Below are 26,288 nucleotides of genomic sequence, written 5' to 3' on the forward strand. Positions count from 1 at the left end.
TTGTATACGATCTTCTGCATATACTGTGTTTCTCAAAGTTCACTCTTTTAGTAGCGTAATTTCATTGACCTGGTATTGAGGAACAAGATTAGATGTGATCCTGGAATGTAGAGTTCAGTGATCTCCAGTCACGTTAATCTTTGAAATAGTCAAGTTTGTAGGTAGTCAGAAACATCAAAGAAAGCAGTAAGGCCTAGACCAGCGTTACCTCTTGCTGGTACCTTCTGACATTTTCCACAAGAAATGGCTTTACAGCCCTTTGATGCAGTGAGGGGCCCTCTTCTAGCTAAGTATCGTTTTTCAGATTAGGTGCAAGTGAGATTTAGCTCAGGTATGGTAGAATTTTACATTTTTCAATTCTCAATGAAAGTTCACATGTGATAATTTACCAGCCTGCTAGGCTGTCGGTCTGAATGGTATTAGAAAATGACTTGTAAAAGTCACTTAGCTACAAAGTGTTGGAATGAGTAAACTAGAGAAAATATTCCTTTCATGCCAGAACTATGTTTTGTTATTGCTTTATGTCCTGCTCAGCATCTAGTCCAATGAGAATAATAGGTGTTCTGTTGACATGTTGGTTTTTGAAATGAATTATTTAGAAAGCCCCTTTATGAGACTGTAAAGAACGGGGCTTCAGTCTGACAGATCTTTCATTCTTGCTCTGTTGTACAGCTAGGACAGTGCCTGGCATATGGCAGTTATTCAGGCATGGCTCAGTCTAAGTATTTTCGTGCTAAGAGAAATGCTTATTTTTGAGATACAGCGTATTATGGGGTGGAGGTAGTCATTTTAATTTGAAGACTCAAGTACTAGCTTAACTTCAGTTGCTGGCTGTCTCTACAATTTAAGTAAAGTAAAATTGTATCGGAGAGTTAAGTGGAGCACTGACCTGTGATTAAGAACACAGGCTTTGGAATCACAGACTTAGAATGAAAGCTTTCATTGAATCCATGTCATATATCCATTGACTATCTGCTGTGAACCAGACATTGTATACTCATGAAAAGATCACCTGTCATTTGAACTTTCATTATTTGCAGAATACCCATTCTCTAATACTATAGCCTACTATTTTGATTATTAAAAAAAATTATAGTTAACTTTCTAAATTCTCAACACAGAAGTTTGGATTATCTCAAATATAATAATAATGTGAAGACAAGTTTGCTTCTTTGTGTTTTCCAAGGAATTTTGGAAGTCAGCTTAAATATGTATTTTTTAAATTTATATTTTTATTTATTCCTAGGCCTATCATGGTCACCATCAAGCACTGGAAGTATTGGTACAGTCTTTGTTAGATCTTGATGTGAGAAATAGTAGTGGAAGAACACCCTTAGATCTTGCAGCATTTAAGGGCCATGTTGAATGTGTGGATGTACTCATTAATCAGGGAGCCTCAATCTTAGTAAAAGATTATATTTTGAAGCGAACGCCTATACATGCAGCAGGTATGTCAAATATGCATAACTTTATTTACCACTTTCCAATAATACTCTTTCAATTTCTTACATATTAACTCTTGGTAATTGTTTTAACAATTTTGACTTTAAAAGGTTGAATGATTCTACTCTCAGGGGGGAAAAGGCCAACTGCAAGATTACAATCACTTTAAAAAATTATCATCTGCCTTAGAAATTGGGTATATGTAACAGTCTAACTTCTGAAGTACTGTATCAACAAAACAATGTAATATTTTTTACTTGTTTTTCATAGAAATTATTCTGGATTAGTATGTGTTTTCATTTAACAATTGATAAACATTTTGACTTACTGTACCAGGGTACTACGTTAAACATCCCTTTAGACAGGCGTTATAGAACACCTACTTTATGCAAGAACTACTTCATGAGGTAATTTTGTGATATGGTAGATGTGTGAAAATGCAAAAGTATGTAACCATATCATTGTGATCACTTGGTACCAGCTGTGTATCACTAGCAGATGCATATTCACAACTCTCTACAGGAATTACTACAAGGCAGTGTTCATTTTAAATAACCAAGACTGGTAAACTTGAAGAAATCCTGGCCAAGTATTTTCGTCATTCCCAGTAGGCCATCTTTATATCATTAGATTCATTTTACTTGGTCTGTGTTTATAGAGTAATCCTTAAGGACACGTTTGAATATAGGTCTTGGGCTTTGCTTCTAGTCCTTTGGGAAACTTGCATTTTAGAAGACTATAGGTAACACCCACTGTTGCTCCAGAGCATCATTTGATAAACTGTCAGATATTCAAGCAGGGCTCAAAGACAAAAATTTTAATAATGTATTAAAACTCCTAATAAATGTATATATGTATAAACTCATATGGTAAAAATAAGTCAAAATACTATTATTTTCGATTATCTTATTCTGGACAAGTGTGAAGTTATATATAATTCTGCAACTTGAAAAATCATATTGCAAGCACAGATCATTTGTAGAGCTCATTTAAAGCTTTCATGGAGTGTCTGCACTCTTAATAAGTTTTGAACCAAGACACTAGCCAGTCCGTCAGAAGTGGCTAACCAGTGCCATGTAGTCTATAAATTCTATCTGCTGAAAGAGCTCCAGGCTGCTGTTAACACCTACCTATTCAATAAATACAAGCCTTGGTTCTATAGATGCCTCTCAGATTTGGAGATTTGCTAAGGAATCGTGAAAAAAACAGTGAGATTTTTTTTTTCTGGAAGTGAAACAGTCTTTTCCCACAGTGATGTTATGCTTGATGTTTTGGATATTGAAGTCAGATGACACAAAAAGTCATCAGTAGCTGCTGTGTACTGAGTGTAAGTGAATCCATTAAAAATGAATGATGGGCCAAACTGAATTCTTTGCAGCATCCCCAGGAGGGATGCTTCAGTGACATTGTTATTGGTTATTATGAGAGCTGCTGACAGAGTGCGACAAACAGGTTGGAGGTGAGGGCGTGATTCTGAGCCACAAGTCTTAATTAATAACTATTAGAATTTAATGGAGCTATTAGAAGGTGCTATAGAATATTAGGCACCTAGCTTGCTTTCATTAGTTTTATCATCTTTTAGTTAGGAGGAATAGTGATAATGATCCTTTCTGCATTATTATGTGGCTTATATATTTCTTTAAACTTCCGGGCAGGACCTGAATTTTGTGGAGGATTTAGCTTACCTTAAAAGCTTTACTATTTTCTTTAGGGCACTTCTGCTTAGGCCATTGCTCATTTTATGTAAATAGACATAGAAATACATTCTATAGATAAATCATTTTTCTTTTATTGTATATGCGTCAGTTGGAAATCTTTCGTAGGACCTAACTAAAAGATGGCTTACATGACAGGGGTTTAGACTCTCACATAAAATGTCCAGAGGCAGAGTCGATTCCATGGTGCTTCATCCAGCAACAGTGTCACAGCTCTGAAAGATTCTCTGTTATTCTCTTGCCTTTGCACTCTTGCACTCATGTCATAGAATGGCTACTGCTTCTTTACAGGATTACATCTAAAATCAGGAAAGAAGGAGTACTTTTCATTATCAGAGATAAAAATATTTCCCAGAGGCCTTCCAGACTTCTTAACATCTCAGTGGTCAGAACTGGACCAATATTCACCTTGAAAGTAATCATTGGCAAAGGAGAACAGAATTGTTGTGATTGACTTGGTCTAATCATGATTTTGTCCCTTAGCTAGAGGCAGACCACCCTCCCTGACCACACTGCCACCACCAGAGAGCTAAATAAAATGAGCATTTTGTTAGCAGGGCAGATGATGAAGGATGGCTGTGGCCACAACTTACCATGAAAAATTTATATCCATTCAGTTTTATCAACAAAGGCAATAGGAACCTTTGTATCTACGGATATTTTTTTTTCTTACCTATTCAATTCAGTGAAACTATACCAAAATTATATCTAAGGAAATGTGCTCTAAGAGGGACATTCTCTATTTTATTGTAATGTATTACTGAAATTTTAAAATACCACTTTACAGCAACAAATGGTCATTCAGAATGCTTACGGCTACTAATAGGAAATGCAGAACCGCAGAATGCAGTAGATATTCAAGATGGAAATGGACAGTAAGTTGAAAATTTTTTATATTATTTTTAGGATATTTGTTAATCTTCATACTTTTGCCCCTATTTTAGTAAGTCTGTCATAGTTTATAACTGAGTAGTATGAAATACAGCTTTTAATTTAAGTATACTTTAAAGTTGTGTCACAGAAAGGCTTGTTTAGAAAGCAGGCCAGCATACTGTTTAGTTGTTTTTCATCGAGTGTAGTCTTAGGTGGTAACACTGAACCTATTCCCATTGTTGCTCAGGACTCCTCTGATGCTGTCTGTTCTCAACGGGCACACAGATTGTGTTTACTCCCTGCTGAACAAAGGAGCAAATGTAGATGCCAAAGATAAATGGGGAAGGACAGCGCTGCATAGAGGGGTAAGCAAAATATTCCCACTTCCTTTCAGAAAGTTTTTATGACCTCGTTTTACCTAAGAACTAGGCTAGGTTTATTTTTGTTCATTAAATTTTTAGCAAATAATCTTTACTCTTTCTTTCAGTATCTTACTTTTTGAACACTAATTTTTTTTTCTAAGCAATTCTTTTTTTTTTTTAAAGATTTTATTTTTTTTCTTTTTCTCCCCAAAGCCCCCCAGTGCATAGTTGTATATTCTTCGTTGTGGGTCCTTCTAGTTGTGGCATGTGGGACGCTGCCTCAGCGTGGTTTGATGAGCTGTGCTGTGTCCGCGCCCAGGATTTGAACCAACGAAACACCGGGCCGCCTGCAGTGGAGCATGCTAACTTAACCACTCGGCCACAGGGCCAGCCCCAATGAACACTAATTTTAAACAGTTACAAAGCACAACTTAATCCAGAGAACAATAATATTAAAACAAAATTTTAAAACCCAAAAACCTTGAGTAGAGTTAATGTCAGTTTTACTTTTTTCCGTTATCACAACTATTTTCTTACACGTTTTTGTCTTAACTTTTTTCACTTTTGAAATATTATTTTTATTGAATTGTTAGGTTCCTCTATTCCTGTTTTTCATACTACTTGTATTTTGACAAAGTTACTGCTTTAACTAAATTTTTAAGCCATTTCCAACAAAAATACTGAACTACTCAAAAATGATGAGTGCCTTGATTGGAAGGATATGGGGAATATGGACTTTAAACATTTTTAATTAGCTATAATTGGCACATAGTGTCCAATATAATATATTCAACTACATGCAAATAATTTTTCTTTCAGGCAGTTACAGGCCATGAAGAATGTGTAGATGCATTACTTCAACATGGTGCTAAGTGCTTATTTCGGGATAGCAGGGGCCGGACACCTATACACTTGTCAGCTGCTTGTGGTCACATTGGTGTTCTTGGAGCCCTTCTGCAGTCGGCAGCATCTGTGGATGCAAATCCAGCCATAGCAGACAATCATGGATATACAGCACTTCACTGGGCTTGCTACAATGGTTAAGTATACAGATACAAATATACATTAAATGCCTGTTCTTTACCAAGCAGAGACAACTAACTATAAAACATTCTGATATTCATGAGAATGATGTATTTATAAGGCAAAGTTTAAGATTAGTAGGAAGCCTAGGAATAATCTATGTTATTATAGCTTACTCCTATCCCTTATCATGCTAAAGCCAAGACACTGGTTGTCAAAGATGTTTTGAGATAAGCTATCACTAAGTTTGAAAGTTTTCTCAGATCTTTGCTTCAAGTATTTTGCGTTTTTAAGGTACTTTTATAATGTTTCCAGTGTCTTTTATATAATGTATGCTTGTATTTTGATTATGTTCTTTTACTTTCTAAATGCACTTGTATTAGGAAAAAATGGCAAAAGTAGGAGAAACAATGAAAATACATCTCATTCTAAACTGAAATCTGTGTATATTTTCTGAGCACATTGCAAAGTAAGATCCTTTGTATCAACAGTAACATGTATGCTCACCGTTTTAAGGGAATAAAATCCTAGCAGATCATAGAAATAGAAACTTCAGGAAGTTAGAAACTCTCATGGGTAAGTTAACTTTGCTGCATGATTAGAACAGACTGCCTCTCAGCTTCCTAGAGGCTCACGGTCACAGTTAGGTCCAGTCCTTTTACGGGTGGGCTCACTAGAGGTCACTCAGAGAATTATAAAGGTATTTTTAAGGTTGTAGATGTTAAAAATGGATTTGAGCTTATGAAAGTCACTGATTAAAATAATTTAAGTAATGAGGCATGTTGAGAGATGTTAATTTTTTCCTTGTGTAGGGCCATGTATTTGATCATCTTAGAAAACATTCAGGTATGTTATAGACAGTATAAACATCAGTCCTGTCAAAGTTTGTGCTTAGGGCTTTAGCAGGAATATGAGGGGGTTTTTAAAATTTGTTATGAATTTTGATGCAGCTTTCAGATTAATATTAGTTGTGAGAGCGTATCTTCAAAACTCGTTCTAACACAGTTCTAGCAACTTCATCTCAAAATGTAAAGAAAATATAAATTGCCTCTTTATATAAATATCCACTTATTTAAAGAAATAAGTATAGTATCTGTTTTAAAATTCATCTGAGTGCCTTCCCACAGAGTTGAGGTTTCTATCTTTCTATAATATGCTGCTTCATGGTTTTTTCACTGGAAGCCATTTTGACAAATAATGTTGAGTTACTGTGAAAGAGGAGAAATCTGAAGCGTGCAAAATTATACTTTAATTAAATGTTTTCATAAGTATTTTCTAGATGCAAAATTTAAATTTTTATGTTAATCCTTGTGCCAGAATTGAGAGTTATATTCTTTGGCTGTAAGAAAGTTTTGGTCTCTTCTTGAGGATTGTCCTGTGATTACTATTAGTCATCCTTCAGCTCTGAGTACTGATAGTACCATAAAAACCTGGAATCGTTTTAAACATATTACTAAGTCAAAAAGCTTAGTTTAGCCAGTTTCATTTTTACTACCTCAGATTCTTAGCCAGAACAGTTTTGAGAACTGTAAGACCTTTGGATTTCAACTTTTTTTCCTTTTTCAACTCACTAATATGGTATTTCATGAGTATAGTGAAGTGGCCAAAGATTAGTCCTAAGTCAAAGAAGATACTATATTTTGCCATTGAAATTTGGTGGGGTTTTCTTGGGTTTTTTTTTTAAAGATTTTATTTTTTTCCTTTTTCTCCCCAAAGCCCCCCGGTACATAGTGTATATTCTTCATTGTGGGTCCTTCTAGTTGTGGCATGTAGGACACTGCCTCAGCGTGGTTTGATGAGCAGTGCCATGTCCTCGCCCAGGATTCGAACCAACAAAACACTGGGCCGCCTGCAGCGGAGTGCGTGAACTTAACCACTCGGCCACAGGGCCAGCCCCGAAGTTTGGTCTGTTTTTATAACGTAACTTGACATTTTACAAGTGGAAGAAAAACTGAAAACATGTAATATAGAGTTGGAAAACATCCACAGATGGGAATTTTGTTTATTTAAGAAGTCAGTGAGATAAAACTGTTTTGAAGAAGACCTTTATTCCTTGTTTTTGTTTTTTTTTTTCCACTGTATGAGTGAGAATTAAACATTGGGAAAATCACACAGTAAGGCATTTTTCCTCAGGTGGAGCATTTGGTTGTAAATATACTGCTGTAACTTTCATTTGGAGAGTTGCCATCTTCTGTAACGTTCCTTATCAGGTCTTTATGGAGAACACTTTTTGCCTGCAGTGAGTTCCTCCTCTATCACTGCTGAAGTTAGACTCTTTAAGCACGGTTGGTACAAGAGACAAAATTTTGCACGAACTACATGCCTGGTTGCCATTTAGAGATCATAACAGATGTGTCTAATTTCCAGACTGTAGAAAACTTGTGATGATGCTGAATTGAACTGGAAGGAATTACAAGTGTGTTGGCTGTATGCAATAAGAGACTATACAGGCAGTCTAAAATTAATACCATGTGTATAGCCAAAAGTCTGTTTTATAATTTAGCATTCTGAGAGTAAAATATGTAAAATGGTTTTACTTTGACTAGTAATTATTGTGTGACTGAAAAGAAAATTGAAAGCACTCCAACAGAACAGAAAAGAACCTTTCTTTCAAAAGTAAAATGGAGTAATGACAAAATTTTAGAAAAGAACTGGTTTTACATACTAAACTTTAAAATTCAAATTTTCAGTCTATATAGTCATTCTGTCACAGAACTTGAGTGAGTACTTACGTTATCTCACATGTTCCTTTTAAAAATTTATCAACTTTTACAAAGCTCTAAGCATCCTCAGTATATCCCTCTGAAACATGAAGAGACTAGTTTTATTATTCTTTCATAACTAGGACACAGTGAAGAGTTTGTAGCTTGATATGACTCAGTAGTTGATTGCTGGAGGTAATCAAAAGCCCCAGGACTCCCTTTTTGCAGTCTGCAATCTGCTCAGTGATTCTCAAACCTTTCAGTCTCAGGACCTGTGGGTTATAGCTGTTAATAGTTACTATATTAGAAATTAGAACTGACAAGTTTAAGGATATTTATTAATTTATTTTAAAATAATAATCTACTCCCTGTTCTTGTAACATTCTTATGAAAAATAACTATTTTCCAAAAAATAAATTTTTAGTGAGAAGAGTGGCAAATTTTTAATAGCTAGTTTAAGAAAAGACTAGTTTGCAATATCACCCCAGAGTTCTCTAGACCACACCTTGAGAGCTGCAATACCAGGAAAATAGGAGACTCTTAAATCAATACTGGACAACTTTCCATGGCTCCTTCTTGGTAACGAGTTAACATTTGGAGAGAAAGAGAATTAGAGTCGAGTCTCTCAACCTTAGCACCATTGATATTTTGGGCCAGACGATTCTTTGTTGTGAGAGACTGCTGTGTGCATGGTAAGATGTGTAGCAGCATCCCTAGTTTCTACCCACTAGATGCCAGTAGCACTCTCCTCCCCCGCCCCCAGCTGTGATAAGCAAAAATGTCTCCAGACATGGCCAAATGTCTCCTGAGGGGTAAAATTGCTCCAGTTGAGAGCCACTGGATTTTAAAAAAGAACTGACAAAAGATGGAACACAATTATGTTTCCTTGAACTTACTTTCTTTTCTTGGTAAAAACGATTATAGGATAAAAATTAAGTTGAGCTGTTGTTTGACAATGTTAGAGTAATTAAAAAAGAAAAGAAATATAGCATTACCTTGTTAGCCAGATATGAAGCCATGGAAATAAATACAAAAGCTGTGTAAGAATCTGATTTATTCCTATAGCCGATCCCAAATGACTAATGAAATAAAAGAAGCAACATTTCGTTTGCAATATTCAGCACAGCAATTGGACTATTTTTACTAAAACTCCAGCTTTGAAAACTAGGTTAAGAAGATGTGTTTGGGTTTTTCCGTTTTCAAAGTTGCTTTTAAAAACTGTGGGCCTAATATCTATCAGTAGTCAATATACCTTTCCTTTAACCCAGCAATATCATTCTCGGAAGCTATTCTACAAAAGTTCTTGATTTTTAAAAAAAGTACTGGAGCACCGGCCCCATGGCCTAGTGGGCCATGTTCAGCACACTCCATTTCAGTGGCCCAGGTTCAGTTCCCGGGCGCAGACCTACACCACTCATCAGCAGCCACGCTGTGGTGGCAATCCACATACAAATAGAGGAAGTTTGGCACAGATGTTAGCTCAGGGTGAATCTTCCTCAAAGCAAAAACAAAAAACAAAAAAAACAGATGTTAGCTCACAGCTAATCATCTTCAGCAAAAATAAATAAATTTAAAAATACTGGACTGTTTCATTACAGCATTGTTGATAATATAACAAAGAGAAACAAACCACTAGTAATCACCTAAAAATCCATAATTGGAGATTAAATCATTTAATACCCTCAGTACTGTGAAGTTCTTCCAAATATTCAAGGTTTCTATATATGCTGTTATGGAAGAACATAAACAGTTTACTCAGTAAAAAACAAGTTGCAGAACTAAACGTCCTATTTGTGTAAAAATTTAAAAAGGAAGTATGTGTGCATGCTGTTGTATATGCCTAGAAATTTTCTGGGACTCTTAAGGTAATGTGGTTACAGTCTGGAGTAGAACGGGGAGATGGGGGCAGGAACAAGGACGTGTACTTTTGTTCTCAAAACTCTTCTATAGTATTTGAGATTTTACCATTAGCTCATTACTGTAATCAGAAGATATTTAAATTTTGAAGTTAATTATGCTGTATAAATGTATATATTATTTTGAAAGTTATACTATGCTATTTAAATATGACATTTTAAAAAATAGTGACCAAATAGCTCTAACTGGTCCCCATGGAAAAGAATAATGAGACTACTTTTTTCTTCCCACAAAAAAAATATTTGTTGTGTCAATAATAAACTGCTATAAAATTATCATAAGAAGCTACTATACTTCAGGTCTTGAAGTAATACTTGGATTCCAAAGCTCCTAAAAACGTGTTTAATGGGTTCATTGAAGTGATTATTTTTAATCCACGTAAAGCTTTTCTTATTTGTGTAGACATATGTGGACACTTGAGTATCTGTTCTGAATTTTAATATCTGATTCTCATTTACTTATTTAGGTCATGAGACATGTGTAGAACTTCTTTTAGAACAAGAAGTTTTCCAGAAAATGGAAGGAAATGCTTTCAGTCCATTGCATTGTGCTGTGTAAGTAAAGGCGGAAGGAATGAGATTTGGTTTGACTGTTTTAAGACATACACCTTTGCTGCAAGTGATCACCTTGTTACCTTACGCAGGATAAATGACAATGAAGGTGCTGCTGAGATGTTAATTGATACATTGGGTGCCAGCATTGTGAACACCACAGATTCTAAAGGAAGGTAGGAATTCAACTATGTAGGAAATAGTTTTACTTTCAATAGGAAAAAAATTTTACTAGCCTAGTGTGGAAGAATTTACAGAGACCTATTATTAATTAAAAGTTGATTTTTATATTTGTAAGTATAAATTGCTATAAAATCTTAATTATATCCTCATTATAAAAGGCATTTTATATTATGATTTTTAGCCAGTCTTCCTCTTTTTATAAAACTTGTAAAATGTGAAGATTTTCTTCTTTTTTTTTTTTTTAAGAGGTATCTTTGTTACCCAAAGATCACTGTTAATGAAGTTAATAGTATTATAAATGGGAATAAAGGCCAGAAGAGAGTCCAGCAGTTGTAATAAATGGCAGTATTTGGGTCAGGATTTATTTCTTTCAAAATTTCCTTTAATCATGTAATTTTCTATAGCAATTTTATAATTTATCCTTATTTATACCAGCTTAATTAGTGACCTTTTATATTATCAGAAATAGAAATTTCTGTGGCAGAAATTAGGAAGCTCTAGTAAGCCTATTTGTATCCAGGCAGTGCTTTTCTAGCCTAATATATAAACCCTTGAAAATTGCTTGTCATAAATTAAGGAATAATTTTTCTAGAGTACATCACATACAGATTTAATCAAGTCTTTCTATTTTTCTGTATTCAGAACTCCTCTCCATGCAGCCGCCTTCACAGACCATGTAGAGTGTTTACAGCTGCTGCTCAGCCATAACGCTCAAGTCAATTCTGTGGACTCGTCTGGGAAAACACCTCTCATGATGGCTGCAGAAAATGGACAAACTAATACAGTTGGTAAAGAAACTGCTTAAGGCTTTTATTATGCTAAGTATGTATAGTGCTTATGGATAACTTAGATCCCAAATCTTCTGGCTCTAGTTTACTGAATTTTCACGAGTTATCTCACCACTCCTGAGATTTAAAACCTTTTGCCTTCTTCCCAGCCACATTGTCATCTAGGGCCACAGTGTTTTCATTTGCCCTTCCTGATTAAATAGTCTGCTTTAGTAAAGCAGTGTAGCATAGTGGTTAAGAGCGCTGGCTCTGGAGTCATCTGACTGAGTGTGAGTCCTAGATCTGCCAACTAAAAGTGACCTTACACCTCAGTTTTTTCATTTATAAAATGAGAAAAATAACAATACCTACTTTGTAGGGTCGTTGTGAGGATTAAATAAGTTACTATAAATCCAGAGCACTTAAGGCAGTATTTGAAATTTAGTAAGCACTCAGAAAATAAATGTTAGTTGCTGTTGTTAGTGTCTGTAATTTACATAATATTATGATATTTTTCTTGCACTTAAGTTTTTGCTAGAGGGATATTTTTGCTTTGTATCTTCATGTCTCTAGAGTGAGTTATCTAAGATATGTGTTCATAAACATAAGAATTTGATGCAATTTTTCCTCCCAGAGATGCTGGTTAGCAGTGCTAGTGCAGATCTGACTTTACAAGATAACAGTAAAAACACCGCACTCCATTTGGCTTGCAGCAAGGTATGTACACATTTTAAGGATATGTTTTCATTATTGATATCAACAGTGGCATTTAAAGTTTTTGCTTCACTAAAATGAACAGAGCTAGGAACCACACCTCTCTAATGATCACTGGTGTCAGGTTTCTTGGAAAAAAAATACTAACTTGTTAGGCACCATGGTGTGTTAAAGTCTCTAGTAGGCCAAGTAAATTTTGGAGCAGAAGCCTAAACATATTATGGTCTTTCTTTAATCTGTCTAATCTTAAATATTCTTGTATTCTCCCGCTAACCCCACTCTGCCAACACGTTTGGACAGATATTTAAGGCATTAACCGAGAAAATTCATGACATGTATGGTGATATATATATTGTATGGACCAGGGTTGGGGTGTGCTGAGTGTATAAATTTGTCTTTAATGGTGCCCAAGTTTTTATGAGTTATTTCCCATAATTTTAGGGTCATGAAACTAGTGCCTTGTTAATACTGGAAAAGATAACAGATAGAAACCTCATCAATGCAACCAATGCAGCCTTGCAAACGTGAGTACTTTCAGTGTCCAGTGTCAACCTTGTGACCTCTAATTGTAAAAATTATTAATGGGGGCAGGGCTGGCCTGGTGGCACAGGTGGTTAAGTTTGCACGTTCTGCTTCGGTGGCCCAGGGTTCACAGGTTCGGATCCTGGGCGTAGACCTGTTCACTGCTCATCAAGCCATGCTGTGGTGGCACCCCCACATACAAATAGAGGAAGATTGCCATAGATGTTAGCTCAGCAACAGTCTTAAAAAGAGGAAGATTGGCAACAGATGTTAGCTCAGAGCCAATCTTCCTCACCACAAAAAACATGATTAATGGATTTTTTCCCTAATATGGGACCACTGAAATCAATCTCAGTCACAGAAGCAGTTGAAAAGTAAAGAATGATTTTCATAATTGACAAAATCAGTTTCTAAAAATAATCACAATTAAAAGGCATATTACCAAAAAAGCTTTTGAACTGAAACTTTATTAATGGAAATAATGTTTTTCCTCAATCCATTTACCCATAATTTTATGAAAGAAATTAACACTAATGTGTGTGTTTTATGGAAATCAACTGGAATAATACATTATTTGAAATGAGGTAAAAATCTATATGTGTCTGTAAGCTAAAGAGATTTCAGAAAGAATCAAGTTCTTAATTTGACCAGTCAGCCTTCAGGTGACTGCATAGATCAACATCTCCCATCCATTGTCCTCTCCCGATTTCTGTTTGCTCTTCTACTTGGAGACTTGGTAAAGAGAAAAAATCTTACAATACTGGTTATCCTACAGTTCACATATCACTCAGATCAATTGAGTGTCAAAAAATCAATCATGGAACCTGTAAACTGTTTTCACACCCTATAGGAATTTGTGCTATTGCAATTTACTATTTTTGTTGTATATTCTTTTTTTTTTTCCCCCCCAAGATTGGCACGTGAGCTAAAGCTTGCCATTTTTTTTGTTTGTTTGTTTTTTGTTTTTTTGCTTTTTCTCCCCAAATACCCCCAGTAGATAGTGGTATATTTTTAGTTGTGGCATGTGGGATGCTGCCTCAACATGGCCTGATGAGTGGTGCCATGTCTGCGCCCAGGATCCAAACCGGTGAAAACCTGGGCTGCCGAAGCAGAGCGCGTGAACTTAACCACTCGGCCAAGGGGCCAGCCCCTTGTTGTATATTCTGTTATATGTATTTGCCAACCTCATTTCTTAAAACAGCAACTTAAGATTTCAGTTTAGTTGGTAAAATCTTTTTAAACATTGAGTCTTAGAAGGAAACTAACAAAAAGCTTTGATGAAGGCAGGAACTTGCTGATGGGACCTGCCCAAAGCTGAGCCTATGCACGTTGACAAGGTTTGACAGTGCACGGCACATTGGTTCTGCTGTTCCTTACTCCCATCTTTATTGCTGTTAGGACTCAGTGCCTCAAGTTTGTCTCTCTGGGTCTTCACAACTTAGCAAAAATGCTCTTTGACAACCAGGATTGAAAAAGAGAGTGTGTCTGTGTGTGCACATATGCACGAGAGCATGCGCATATATATGTATATGTGTACATATGTAATATTTTTCCCCCCCAGACCTCTGCATGTTGCTGCCCGAAATGGGCTAACAATGGTGGTTCAGGAACTTTTGGGGAAAGGAGCAAGTGTGCTTGCAGTAGATGAAAACGGTGAGTAGGTTCTGTATTTTCTTTCCTTAACTTAAATCTTTCTAGAGGCTTTTATCTTTTGATGATCCATATTTGAAGTAAAGTAAACTTGGATATTTTTTATCAAAGAGGAGAGGTGAAATTCATATTGAATAATATTTACTTGTGGCAAAGGCAATAAAGCAAGAGAAACAGGAAAAGTCCATCCAACAGATGAACTTCTGAATTTCCCATATCTATTAAACCAGAGTTGGTGTTTACTAACTTTGGTTCAGTGTTCCCACATTTATCTTAGTATTCAAAGAATTTGTTCTGTCAAATATTTATCAAGGCCCTTAAGTGCCAGGTTCTTATCTAAAGCTCATCTTCCCACTTATGCACTAGATCCTGACCCCTTTTGCCTACTTGAGACTATCACTTGAGCAATTTTTCGCTTTTGCATCCTGTAATAACAATTTTTTGTAGGAATCTTCCCAGATTATTCCCATCAGCATGTAAATGTTATTTCTCTCATCTTAAAAAATCATTAATCCCACTACTCCCGCCAGCTACTGCCATATTTCTCTTTTCCTGTTTACACAGAGTTACTGTAGAGTTGGCTCTCCTGTTGTCCCCAATTCTTCTCTCTCATTCTCTCTTAAATCTCCTCCAGTCATACCTTTGCCCCCACCATGTTGCAAAACTGTTCTCATCGAGATCCCCAATGACCTCCCTGATGTTAAGTGTAAATTCTTAGTTCTCGTTTTACTTGATGTACCAGAATTTGACCCAACTGCTTATTCCTTTTTCCTTGATAAACTTTCTTTACTTGGCTCTCAGGACCTCATACTTTCTTGGTTTTACTTGTACGTTCCTAGTTATTCCTTCTCAATTTCTTTTGCGAAGTTTCTCCCTCCTCTTCCCAACTTCTTAATATCGGAGAGCTCTAGGACTCAGTCCTGGTTCTTTTCACATTCCCTACCTATGTTCACTCTCTAGGTGATCTCATTTAGTCCCTTGGTGTAAATACTACCTATATGCCGAGAATTCCTAAATTTACATCTCCAGCCTAGACCTCTCATGATCTCCATATTTATAGATCCAGCTGCCTAACTTACAGTACCACATGCATGTCTAATAAACAGCTCAAACCTCACATGCTCAAAACAGAACTGCTGATCCTTTCTCTCCTCCCCTCAACTCTTCCCCACTATCCCACTGAGGCTCTTCTCCGCACAGCCATCCTGATCTTCAGTCAGTAACAATTTCCATCCTTGTAGTTGCTCAGGACAAAAACCTTAAGAGTTGTCCTTGACTCTTCTCTCTCATACCCAGTGTACAATCCATCAGCATATAATCTTGATCCACCTGCAAAATATATCCAAAATATGCCCACTTTTTTCTCCTCTACTCCTACCACCCTGGCCTTGATCCTTTGAAAATATGTGAGGAGATCTTACCCATCTGAATCTCAGTTCACTTAAAATTCTTATAATGATCCACAAGGCCTTTGATTGGTCCACTGCCCTTTTACCTCTGTGACCTCATCTCCTACTCTTCTTCTCTCACTCCATTCTACCATGCCAGCCCCTCTACCCCAAGAAGTACATGCTTCGTGATCTTTGTTCTGGCTGTTTCCTCTGCCTGGAACATTCTGCCTTCAAGCAGTCTTTGATTCAGTCCTTTACCTGTTTCAAATCTTAGGTCAGATTTCATCATCTCAGTGAAGTCTATCCTGACTACCCTATTTACACTACGACCTGCTGCATACCCCTACCACAGCAGTCTCAGTCCTTGTTAACCTGCCCTACTCCTTCCTTTTTCTTATTTCCATAGAGCTTATCTTTTAATTTATTGTATATAATTTACTTTTTGATTATGTTGATTTTGTGTCTCCCTCATTAGAATGAATATAAGCTCCATGTGGGCAGGGAATCTCTGTCAGTTGTGTTCACTGATATATTCTAAGTGCTTAGAAGAGTGCCTGTCCATGGTGGGGTCTCTAAATATTTGTTGGGTGAGTGATTGTGCCAAGCTCTCTGCTAGGTTCTGAAGATACAGTGTAAAATAAGTCAACTTACTGCCTTGAACGGAGACAAATATAAACCTAGAATGCTGTTGAGAGCACATAAGAGTGTTTGAACTCTTTCTTGCAGGATCAGGGAAGGCATCCTCAAAAAATGACTTCTAAGCCAAAATCCAAAGGACAAGTAAAAATTGGGAAGAGAACTTTCTAAGCAGAGAGAGTGGCATATTTAGACATATTTAGATATAACAGGGCACTGTAAATATAGAGTTATGTCAGAGTCCCTTAGATCAAGTGGCAAAGGATCTGTGCATTAGGAAGATAGCAGTTAGTCTGAAGAGGGAACAAGATTAAAATAAGAAAACAAGTTAACAGTTACAGGTGAGAGAAAATGGTAGCCAGAATTAAGATAGAGGCATTGGAGATGAAAAGATGTAGATGTTTTTAAGAGATCTTAGGATGGGACTCATTGAAACTTGGTGAGGGAAGAAGTTAAACGTCACCTAGCTTCGAGTGCGCTGTGGATGGAAGTGCCATTGTTTAAGATGGGCATAGAGGAGGAAGAGCTGGGTTCATTTAGGGACATGGGAAAAGTTCAGTGGAAACTCCAAGTAGGTAATTGGATATATGGATCTGGAGCCCAAAAGCAAGATCTAGGTAGGACATAAAGATTTGGGAATCAATAGTATATGTAGTCAAGAAGCCCATAGAAGTGAGTGAGATCACTCACTAAGACAAGTTTAGACTCACCTAACTTTAAAAGAAACTTTCATTGTCAGTAAATTACATTTCTGGAAATACAGCTACTATGTAGATTAAAATGAGGAGCCTAAAAACGCTAGCCTATGTAAGATATTTGGCCACATTGTGAGGCTCTGAATCAATAGTCGATATGCAAGTTTTTGTTGATCATTTTTAAGATTTTAGGGGGTTTTTTTCATTATAAAGAAATGGAAGGGATACTATAAGAGATGATAATGAAGGTCACCTGTGATCTGGATATCTTTGAACACACTTTGCAATGTGAAATAGTAATCATGGTCCAAAGTTGAAAAGCCATAGTAACTACCGATCTCATAATCAATTCTAAACTTCAAATTAACGATCCACTTATAAATTGTTCCAATAACAACAGGGGTTGATTATTAATTAGTCTCTCTAGTCTAAGTAGAGGTGACATGAAGGGCCCAGAACGTCCTATCCCTATATTCGCTCTAAGAATGGGGTTAAGTGATATTTCCATGAATTTTCTGGAGAAAACAAAACATATACTTGCATGGGATGGATTAGACCCTTGTCCTCAAGCATCTCTTACCTTTCTCTTTAGCTGACCACACTAACTCCATACAGAGGAGAAGAGCCTGTTTTTAATCGTTTTCTGACTGGCAAACACTCCTGAGACACTCATTCTGTCCCACCCCCACTCTCCTCCAAGGCCTCATGGCCTGTCTAATGGGCTGCTCTGCCTACCATCAGCAGCAGCACAGCAGGCACCTTCAGATCTTCAGAAGAGCCCTTGAAAGAAATACCGGCATTGAGGCATTCTCCCAGTCACTTCGAGCAAATAGGGTTTAGTTAAAAATCTGCATTCCGTTCCGTCCTTCCTGCCAAGCTTGCCAGGGCATCAGCTGTTCCCTTTGACCCTTGAAAAGGGGGAAATTGATGAAGGGAAAAAAATTATTGTTTCTTTCTCAAGGCTAATATAACATGGATAAAAATATACAGAAGAACTGGGAACAGCCAAATGCCCAATAGTTAGAATGGATAACTCAACCATGGTATAATCACACAATGGAATATATAAGAATGAAAATGAACTGACTTACAGCTACATACAAGAACATGGATAAATCTCACAGACATAATGTTAAGTAAAAGAAGCCAGATATAAAATAATAGCTACTGTATGATTCCATTTATATTAGGTTAAAAAAAAAGGTCAAAACTAAACCACTGTGTTTATGAATACAAGTAGAAAGGAAAACATAAATGTTTACTACCCAAGTCAGGATGGATAGTGGTTCCCTTTATGGAGGAGAAGAGGAGCAGTGTTAGGTAGGGGAGATGGGGCTTCTGGGATGCTGGTAATGTTCTCTTTCTTGATCTGGATGGTGGTTACATGAATGTTTGTTTTGTGCTTATTCAGCTATTTAAGAAACAATATACTTATATATGTGTGAAACAATATACATGTATGCTGAAACATGAATAAATATATTAATAGGGAAAACAATCTCTAGATGTGTAACAACAAATGAAGCTTTAGACTGAAACCATTTGCTGCTAAATACCTGTTGGCTCCAAGTGACTTAAAGTAGTAAGTGTGAACTATTTCAAAGTTCCATATGGTATAATCGAAACTTGGCATCACGGTGTGCTCTCACCATCTTCTCTCCCACTCCATCCTCAAGACTGAGTCTTGTACCAACCAAGGTACCAAGTGTTTTACTCAGTTCGTTGTATTGATACATTGTGGTACCTTAGGGCTAAGGTCAGTCTTCTGCTAAAGGTACAGTTACAAAGGTAACATTTGTTTTGAGTTAGGAGTTTTAAAAGTTCACCTGTTTAGTTTATCTACTGTTTTTCCTCAATGGACTATGACCCTAAAAGAAAAGTGAATTGACAGCCAAGTGTCATTCCTTCAGCACGTATCTTTTGAGCACCTGCTCAGTGCCTCATTCATGAATCTGTACGCATTTATATTTCCCAGCATGTAAGGACTTACGTAACTACAAATTAATGGTAAGATTCTTCTACCATTCTGAAGGAAGATTTATCAATCTGATTTTTTTTGTATTCTAGTCCAATATCTTCTATGAATTCAGATAGATATAGATAAGCTGTGAGATCTTGGAGAAATCATCCATCTCTGGGCCTTAGTTTCCTCTTCTATACTGTAGTCTATAAGGTCTCCTCTTACCCTAGATTTCTATGACTTTTCTCTTTTTCTATTTTTTAGGAAGTTCTGAATCATTCTAAATAACCAATTTATTATAAGCCAAGTAATTTAAAATATGTCTAAAGTAGAAGACCTTTAGGCTTATATCCTTATCTTAGTGAAATTAATCTCAGGATGTTTAATTTTTAAATTTTATCTTTAACTCTAGGCTATACCCCAGCTTTGGCTTGTGCTCCCAATAAGGACGTGGCTGATTGCCTAGCTCTCATTTTGGCCACCATGATGCCTGTCTCATCAAGTAGCCCTTTATCATCCCTGACATTCAATGCCATTAACCGATATACCAACACCTCAAAAACAGTCAGCTTTGAAGCCTTGCCCATCATGAGGAATGAACCCAGCTCCTATTGCAGCTTCAACAACGTTGGCGGGGAACAGGAGTACTTATACACCGACGTGGATGAGCTCAATGACTCCGATTCTGAGACCTACTAAGAGGCTGAGCCGGAGGTCCAAGGAGGGAGTTCTGACACTAATGCTCCAGACTGTGCTTTTTCAGGAAAAAGGCACTTTCTTATTTACGTACAAGTTCAACCTAAGAGGAAAGATCACAGAATGAGCGAACATAAGAAATGTGATGGCACTAGGAAGAAGAGTTTTAAAGGAAAGTTTTGCAAAAGGAACTTCTAGAATCTTGAAATAGACCTGACCAGAGGAAACACTTTGATGTCAAATTGCTTTGTGGAATTGTTTAATTTGGTTTTGCAGTGCCAGGAATAATTGGGACACTGTGCACCCTAATCTGCTTACACAAGCAACACTATTGTAAAAGAAGAGATAAGGACACTAGAGTTAAATTTTATCGATAAAACTACAATTAAATTTAAGGGCAATAAAAGTTTGGTACAGTAGGCATTATGTGCACAGCAAATTGCCAAAGGACCAAATAACTTAGAGGTTTTTTAATAGAATGCCATTTTGAGGAAACTTGGAGTAGGTAAAATGAGACATTATCTAAACCAAACTTCAATATTTCTGAAAAGGAAGCTGAGATTTGGTTTTAAATGTTGATTTTTTTTTAAAGAAAACATCTGAAAGCCTTCTAATACTGTATTAAATCATGAGAGAAAGCAGATGTATTTTTACATTTTTTTCTTTTACATAAAAATTTAAAATTCCAACTTTTATAATATTAGAATTGAAAACCAGCTGACTGGGTGCAGTCAGGGTGAAAATACTTGTGATGTAGACATGAGATAGATTGGGGTCAGGCTGTTGCCCGGTGTTGAATGGTTTAGGTTTAAAATTCAACTATTTTTGTTTGAAAATGTAAAGAATTTCCTAGAAGAAGAAAATTTCATGAAATCAAAAAGTAGATTATTTTCACCCTTATTGCAGCTAAGTGGTCCTGGGGAATGGAGTTTTCAACCTCACTACTTTTGATGGTATACCTTCATCATTTAATGTTACTGTTGTGCCTCCACAATGGATGGGGGATTTTTGTTGTCATTGTTTAGTGAAGAATCAAAAAGAAAAAATTCTGTGTTATTCATAAGTTGACATCATCAGGTCTCTTGGAAGGCATTTCTATATTGGGCAAGATTTCAAATACTAAAGCCTTTAGGTCCTGTTCATATTTAAAGTAGCATGTTTGTAACATGTAACTATTTGGGGAAAGAAGCAATTGCCTGCCATTTGGAAGACTGCCTTCCAAATAATAAAAAGAAGGAGAGAGGGAAAAAAGCCTGACGTTTAGGCTTTTAAATAACAATTCATATGATTCTGCTTTTACTGTAATTGTCACTTTCCGAGGGAGAATGATTTCACATATGTAGAGGGTCTTACAGGTCTGGGAAAGTTCCATAAATTTTCACAAAATGATACCCAATTTCATTTTATCCTTTTTGTATTGTGAAACTGGAAACTTTATGACATTGTAAATTATCAGCTGGTTTTTCTGAATATAAAGTGTGAAAACACAGAACAGTATTTTGATCTATTTGATAATTTTGTGGGTTTTTTGAAAAATTAATGCGCATGTACATAGAAATAGTGACTGCTTGAATACTGTATTTACTTGCACTCTTTCAGTACATCAAGATTCCTGTATATTTTAGAGTATAATAAAACACAGATGTGAGTTGTATTTAATGAATAATGTATTTGTATCTGTGCATATTACCTAAAAAATCTATAAAATTTCTAGGGCATTGACTACTAGATTTTAAGCATTTTTTCTAAAATATTTACAGAAATTATAAATGTAATCCTCCATCTTTTCTTTATAATATAAAGAAATCATAATAGCTCCTTCCTAATTATTAGTGGTAGGAAGGTGAATATGCATTTTAAAGACAGCAGACTACATTTTCTATTGTACCTTTTGAAAAAAAAAAAAAACTCGAGGATTCTAAAAGTATACATATGTGTACTTTCTCTTTCCTTTTAGGAATTCTCTTCTGAATTCCCTGAGGGAATTTTCTAGAATCTCAGAATTGAAAGAGACCTGAGGTTCATCCAGTCTAACCTCTTAACAGATGCAGGAGTCCCTTCTACAAGGGTGAGCTTTTCACCTGAACACTTCCAGTGACTCTACCTCACCAAGCAGTCCACTCAGTTGTTGAGCAGCTCTGACCATTAGAAAGGTCTTCCTTAGATGGAGTGAAGCCTCCCTCCCAGTAACTTCTGTCTTTGGGCCCCGGTCTGTCCTCCAAGAGAACACTGAGAATATTGGAAGGATGAATCTCATGCCCTCTGCCATGTCTTCTCTTTTACAGGCTGTTTGACTCATCTACTGAAGTGATTTCCAAAAGGACTCATTAGACACACTGTTAGATTTACCACATCTCATGAAATCCAAGGTGTAGCTGTAAAGTAACAAACTGTTTTTAATTTATCCTCACACGTACCAGAACTTAGATCTTGCATCACTTTTTGTAAACGATGCTATTACTGAAAATATTTGTGAGGTGGTTCTTTCGATTGCTTGCCCACTAGGAAAACTGTTTCATTGCTTTGTGATTGCATTTTGTGATAGTCTATCCCCCTCCTTGATTAACTGCTTCCTTTGGTCTGCGCCTGATGAGGGAACATCCCAAAGTACGTCCCAAATCGTATTTGAACAACACTGGTATTGTTGGAGTAAGTAGATGGACTACTTACATGAATGGACACAGCACTGCAGTGAGTTCCTTTATAGTTACACCTTGAATGTCAGAAGCATTCAGGCCCTGCTCTGTAGTGTTTTTTATCCTCACACAGAATAGAAAAGCCGGTTTGCTTTTTTGACTTCTGCATGAAAGGTGACATCTGAAATTTCTGATGTGTATTATTATAATACCAGCTTCTGCTCTAGAACTACTCCGAGGGAAATGGTGGTAATAGCAAATGACCCCCTTTAACAAGACACTCAGCTCAAACAGTGCCATTTAGTTCAGGAGATCACTAAGTGTAGCGTCAATTTGGGGTTTAATTTGGCTTATATTGGATCTTTTAAATAAAGTTTTTTAATGCAATAAATCAAGTGTCTGTCTTTTTACATGCAAAATTATTTTCCCTTATCTTAAAATGTCTAATTAGCTTTCACTTATAACTAATTCTTACCTTTCTTTAAAAACTTAATGAATTTTCATTAAAGCTATTTTAGAATTTGGATAAACCTAAGTGAGTTTTTGAAATATATTCATTTGACAAATATTCATTGCTTGCCTGCACTATAGCTGAGGGTGAGAATGGGCAGAAAGTGAGCCTAGAAATTGTTGTCTTGTCCTCTAGAAGCTTAAAATTCATCATGGAAAGATATCTACCTGAAAGCAGAAAGTATAAAAGTGAAATTGAGGTAGAGATGAATTGCTCAGGAAGGTCGGAGAACAAAATCACTTTGGGAAGGAAGATCAGAACAGACTTCCTGGAAGAGGGCATTTAGGCTAGACATTGAGGAACAAATGTGATTTGAGCGGGTGGAGAAGAGGCAAACAATATCCTAGGTGAAAAGCACATAATAAGTAATTCTTAAAATGGTTGATGGAGGGGAGGTGGATGGAATAAATATCAGCACTTAGCATTCTTGAGCATAAAAAGATCATGAAAACCTACAAAAGAGCTAATTATAAATATGTCCAGAGATTAGATAACAAAAGTGAGAACAAGTAGATATAAATAGGTGATTGGAGGAGCAGCAAAGAAGACTTTAATAACCTTTCTTAAAATCGTCTTATGTTGGTGGTAATAGAAAATGCATATACAGTGTTTATCATATACCAAGTAAGGTTGTAAGTACTTGAAATACATCTCTTAATCCACACAACTGTCCAATGAGGTAGGTACTATTAATAGCACCATTTAACAGATGAAGAATGAGGCAGACAGGTGAAGTAACTTGCCCAAGGTTGCTTAGCCAGTAATTCATGAAGCCTAGATTCAGATTCAGGCAGGCATTTCCACGGTCAGTCTTCTCAACCCCCTAATGACCTCTAACATGCTTTCTGCTCCTTGTTGAAACTGGTGATTTTGAAGTTGGACCACATGCTTGACTACTAAATTATGTAAGTTCCTTTCAGTTTTATTCTTCTAGGTCACTAATTTTAGAAGAAACAAATGTGACCACAACAGATGTTTATTGAACACCTGTTATATACCAGGAAACTGCTAGGCTCTGGGCATAAAGGAAGAGGTAAAATTTGCCTTCATATTGGAGCCTAAGAGAATGGCATCTACTTATGTTTCAGTTGCTGTTGCTGCCCCAAATCTCATCAGCTTAATCGTTCTCACTCATGCTCTTGCAGGGTGGCTGATGGGCTCGGCTGGGTGACTCTGCTTCAAGCTGGAGCTTTCGTTGGGCTTGAGTCCGCTTCATCTGTGTTCCTCTTCGGACTTGGGCTAGAAGACAGAAGTTGTCCAGAAGTTCTCAGTGGTGATGACAGAAGCACAAGAAGGCAAGCTTGACCACACATTGTTTATGCCTCTGTGTACCTCATATCTGCTAATACGCCACTGGCCAAAGCAAATCAAATGGCCAAACCCAACCTCAATGGGATGGGACAGTTTGGCTCCGCCCCTTGGGGAAGAATAGTTTGAGTACAGTTTCCACAATCCACTTAGCCCTGAAATTATGATCCAGCCATTTGGTCATTGTTTTCACTTTATCCATGGTCATGCTTGGTAGTCTTTGCTTTCTACCTTCTCCTTCACTTCTTGTGGTACCCCTTCTGCTGAAGGTGGTTCATATGTAAAACTGGGTAGCAAAAATGTATCTTGAATTGGAAAGTTCTTCCTTGGCAGTGCAGAACTGATTGGTTAGGTGTTGGATTTGCTCTTCCAAAAGTGGAGAACCAACCTTTTGCCTACCTCAAATCCAGAGAAGTATAGCACCAGTCCCCTCTCTTGTTTCTTACTGTGACCATCCCTTCCAAATCAGAGCCTAATCTAACAGAAGATAGAAAGTAAAACTTGGCTAGTAACTACTTTTAAGATAAAAAATGCTGGCGTATAAAGCTCTCCACGCTAGATCATTTCTCTGACTCACCCTCTCCAGTACTTGTATAAGTCTCCATCTCTGCTTCATTCTTCTCTCATGTTATTTCTCATTTCCTTGTGGTGGTTTTACTCTTCTTGCCTCTATTATGATTATTACCTGTCTTCTCTCTTAATTAGGATTGAAATACAGCCTGAAGTTGTATTTCCTTCATTTGAAAAGCCAGTAATTACATTTAAAAATCTTTCTTCACTGTTCTCTAAACTTTAGGAAAAATTGCATTTTCACATTTAAGGCCTATTTAGCCCTTCATGAAACATTTCTTGAGTACATGCTCTGCAGCAGGTACTGTTTTAAGTACTGGAGCTAGATCAGGGATAAAACAATGAACCTGATAAAGTTCCTGCCCTCAGGAAGCTTACATTTTAGTCGAGGAGACAGAAAACAAAGATATCAGATGGTGATTACTCTGCAGAGAAAGATTTGTGGAAATAACTGGACAGCTATTTGAGATTGGTGCTTGGGGAGGTCCTTGAGGGTAAAAGAATGCATTGCCTATTTATGTACTATGGGATTATACAAACAAAATTTCTGATGTGCACCACCATAAGAGTTTTCTGAGTAAGTGGAAGAATGTTGAAGTAACAAACTAATAAAAGGAGGAAAGGATAGAGAGAGAGGGTGAGCTAATGCACAAAAGCAAACCTGAGGATTCTGCTGAGGTTATCTAACCCAAAAGCTTGTCATAGGTTAACCCAGGGATCACTTATCATTTGAATAGAGAGGGGATCTACTTTGATTGAAAGTGTTTCTTAGATGCCCGCTGGTTTTGCCATCCCAGTCCATGGCATATAACTTACTTCACCTCAGCCAGAAATGAAGATGGCACAATGCTTGGGGTTGGACAGGTTAGCACTAAGCTCTAAAACTTGGGCTTTATGCTAATGTAATACTTGGCTACCCAAAAAAATGGGAAGTTGGTTCATTTCTGGTACTCAGAATAACAGCAGATACTGTAATACTGCCTCAGACCTAGTGCAAACAACCAAAATGCATTTTTTACGTTGACTATAAATCTTTCACTGAACATCCTGCTGCTTCTGTATCCTGGTTTGAGCCCTCATGTCTGCCACAGAGATGGCAGGACCCAGCATGCATGAGAGAAAAGTTATTTGTTTTGATATTCTTGGTAAGAAATGCCAAAATCAAAGAGAATGTGAATGAAGAGAATTCAAAGCAAAAGGGCTTCTGGAGGAGAGCTTTGTCTCTCCTCACATCTAGGTGCCAATAAATGTGTATGGGAATGGGAAGAGAAAGGCCATGGGTTGCCTTTGGTTAGGTGACTAATAGGAATAGGACCTAAGTGGTCAAATAGCTTTTGCCAAGTGATGTCATTGGAAATGGCATAGCAAGGACCTCTGAATCTTGGTAAGAACAATGACCTTTGTGGCATTTTAACTTGCTCTAGTTGCATTCCTCATTCCAGCTTGCAGTAGCCTTGATAACT

The 26,288-nt window shown here is 36.8% G+C and overlaps 1 protein-coding gene across 12 annotated transcripts in view; it reads left to right on the forward strand.

Moving 5' to 3' along the window:
• ANKRD28 (ankyrin repeat domain 28) overlaps positions 1-22,827 on the forward strand; it is a 198,854-nt gene extending 176,027 nt beyond the window's left edge. For all 12 annotated transcript variants that reach the window (XM_044755168.2, XM_044755165.2, XM_044755166.2 and 9 more), the window contains 11 exons: positions 1,247-1,448; positions 3,946-4,033; positions 4,279-4,396; positions 5,213-5,432; positions 10,502-10,589; positions 10,679-10,762; positions 11,412-11,557; positions 12,171-12,253; positions 12,692-12,774; positions 14,334-14,425; positions 19,517-22,827. In XM_044755168.2, coding sequence (XP_044611103.1) covers positions 1,247-1,448; positions 3,946-4,033; positions 4,279-4,396; positions 5,213-5,432; positions 10,502-10,589; positions 10,679-10,762; positions 11,412-11,557; positions 12,171-12,253; positions 12,692-12,774; positions 14,334-14,425; positions 19,517-19,803 — 1,491 coding nt within the window. In that variant the 3' untranslated portion in view covers positions 19,804-22,827. The remainder of the gene's footprint in view (positions 1-1,246; positions 1,449-3,945; positions 4,034-4,278; positions 4,397-5,212; positions 5,433-10,501; positions 10,590-10,678; positions 10,763-11,411; positions 11,558-12,170; positions 12,254-12,691; positions 12,775-14,333; positions 14,426-19,516) is intronic.
• The last annotated feature ends 3,461 nt before the right edge of the window (positions 22,828-26,288 follow it).

This window comes from Equus asinus, chromosome 21, assembly GCF_041296235.1.
Source record: "Equus asinus isolate D_3611 breed Donkey chromosome 21, EquAss-T2T_v2, whole genome shotgun sequence".
In the NCBI taxonomy this organism is placed as follows: Eukaryota; Metazoa; Chordata; class Mammalia; order Perissodactyla; family Equidae; genus Equus; species Equus asinus.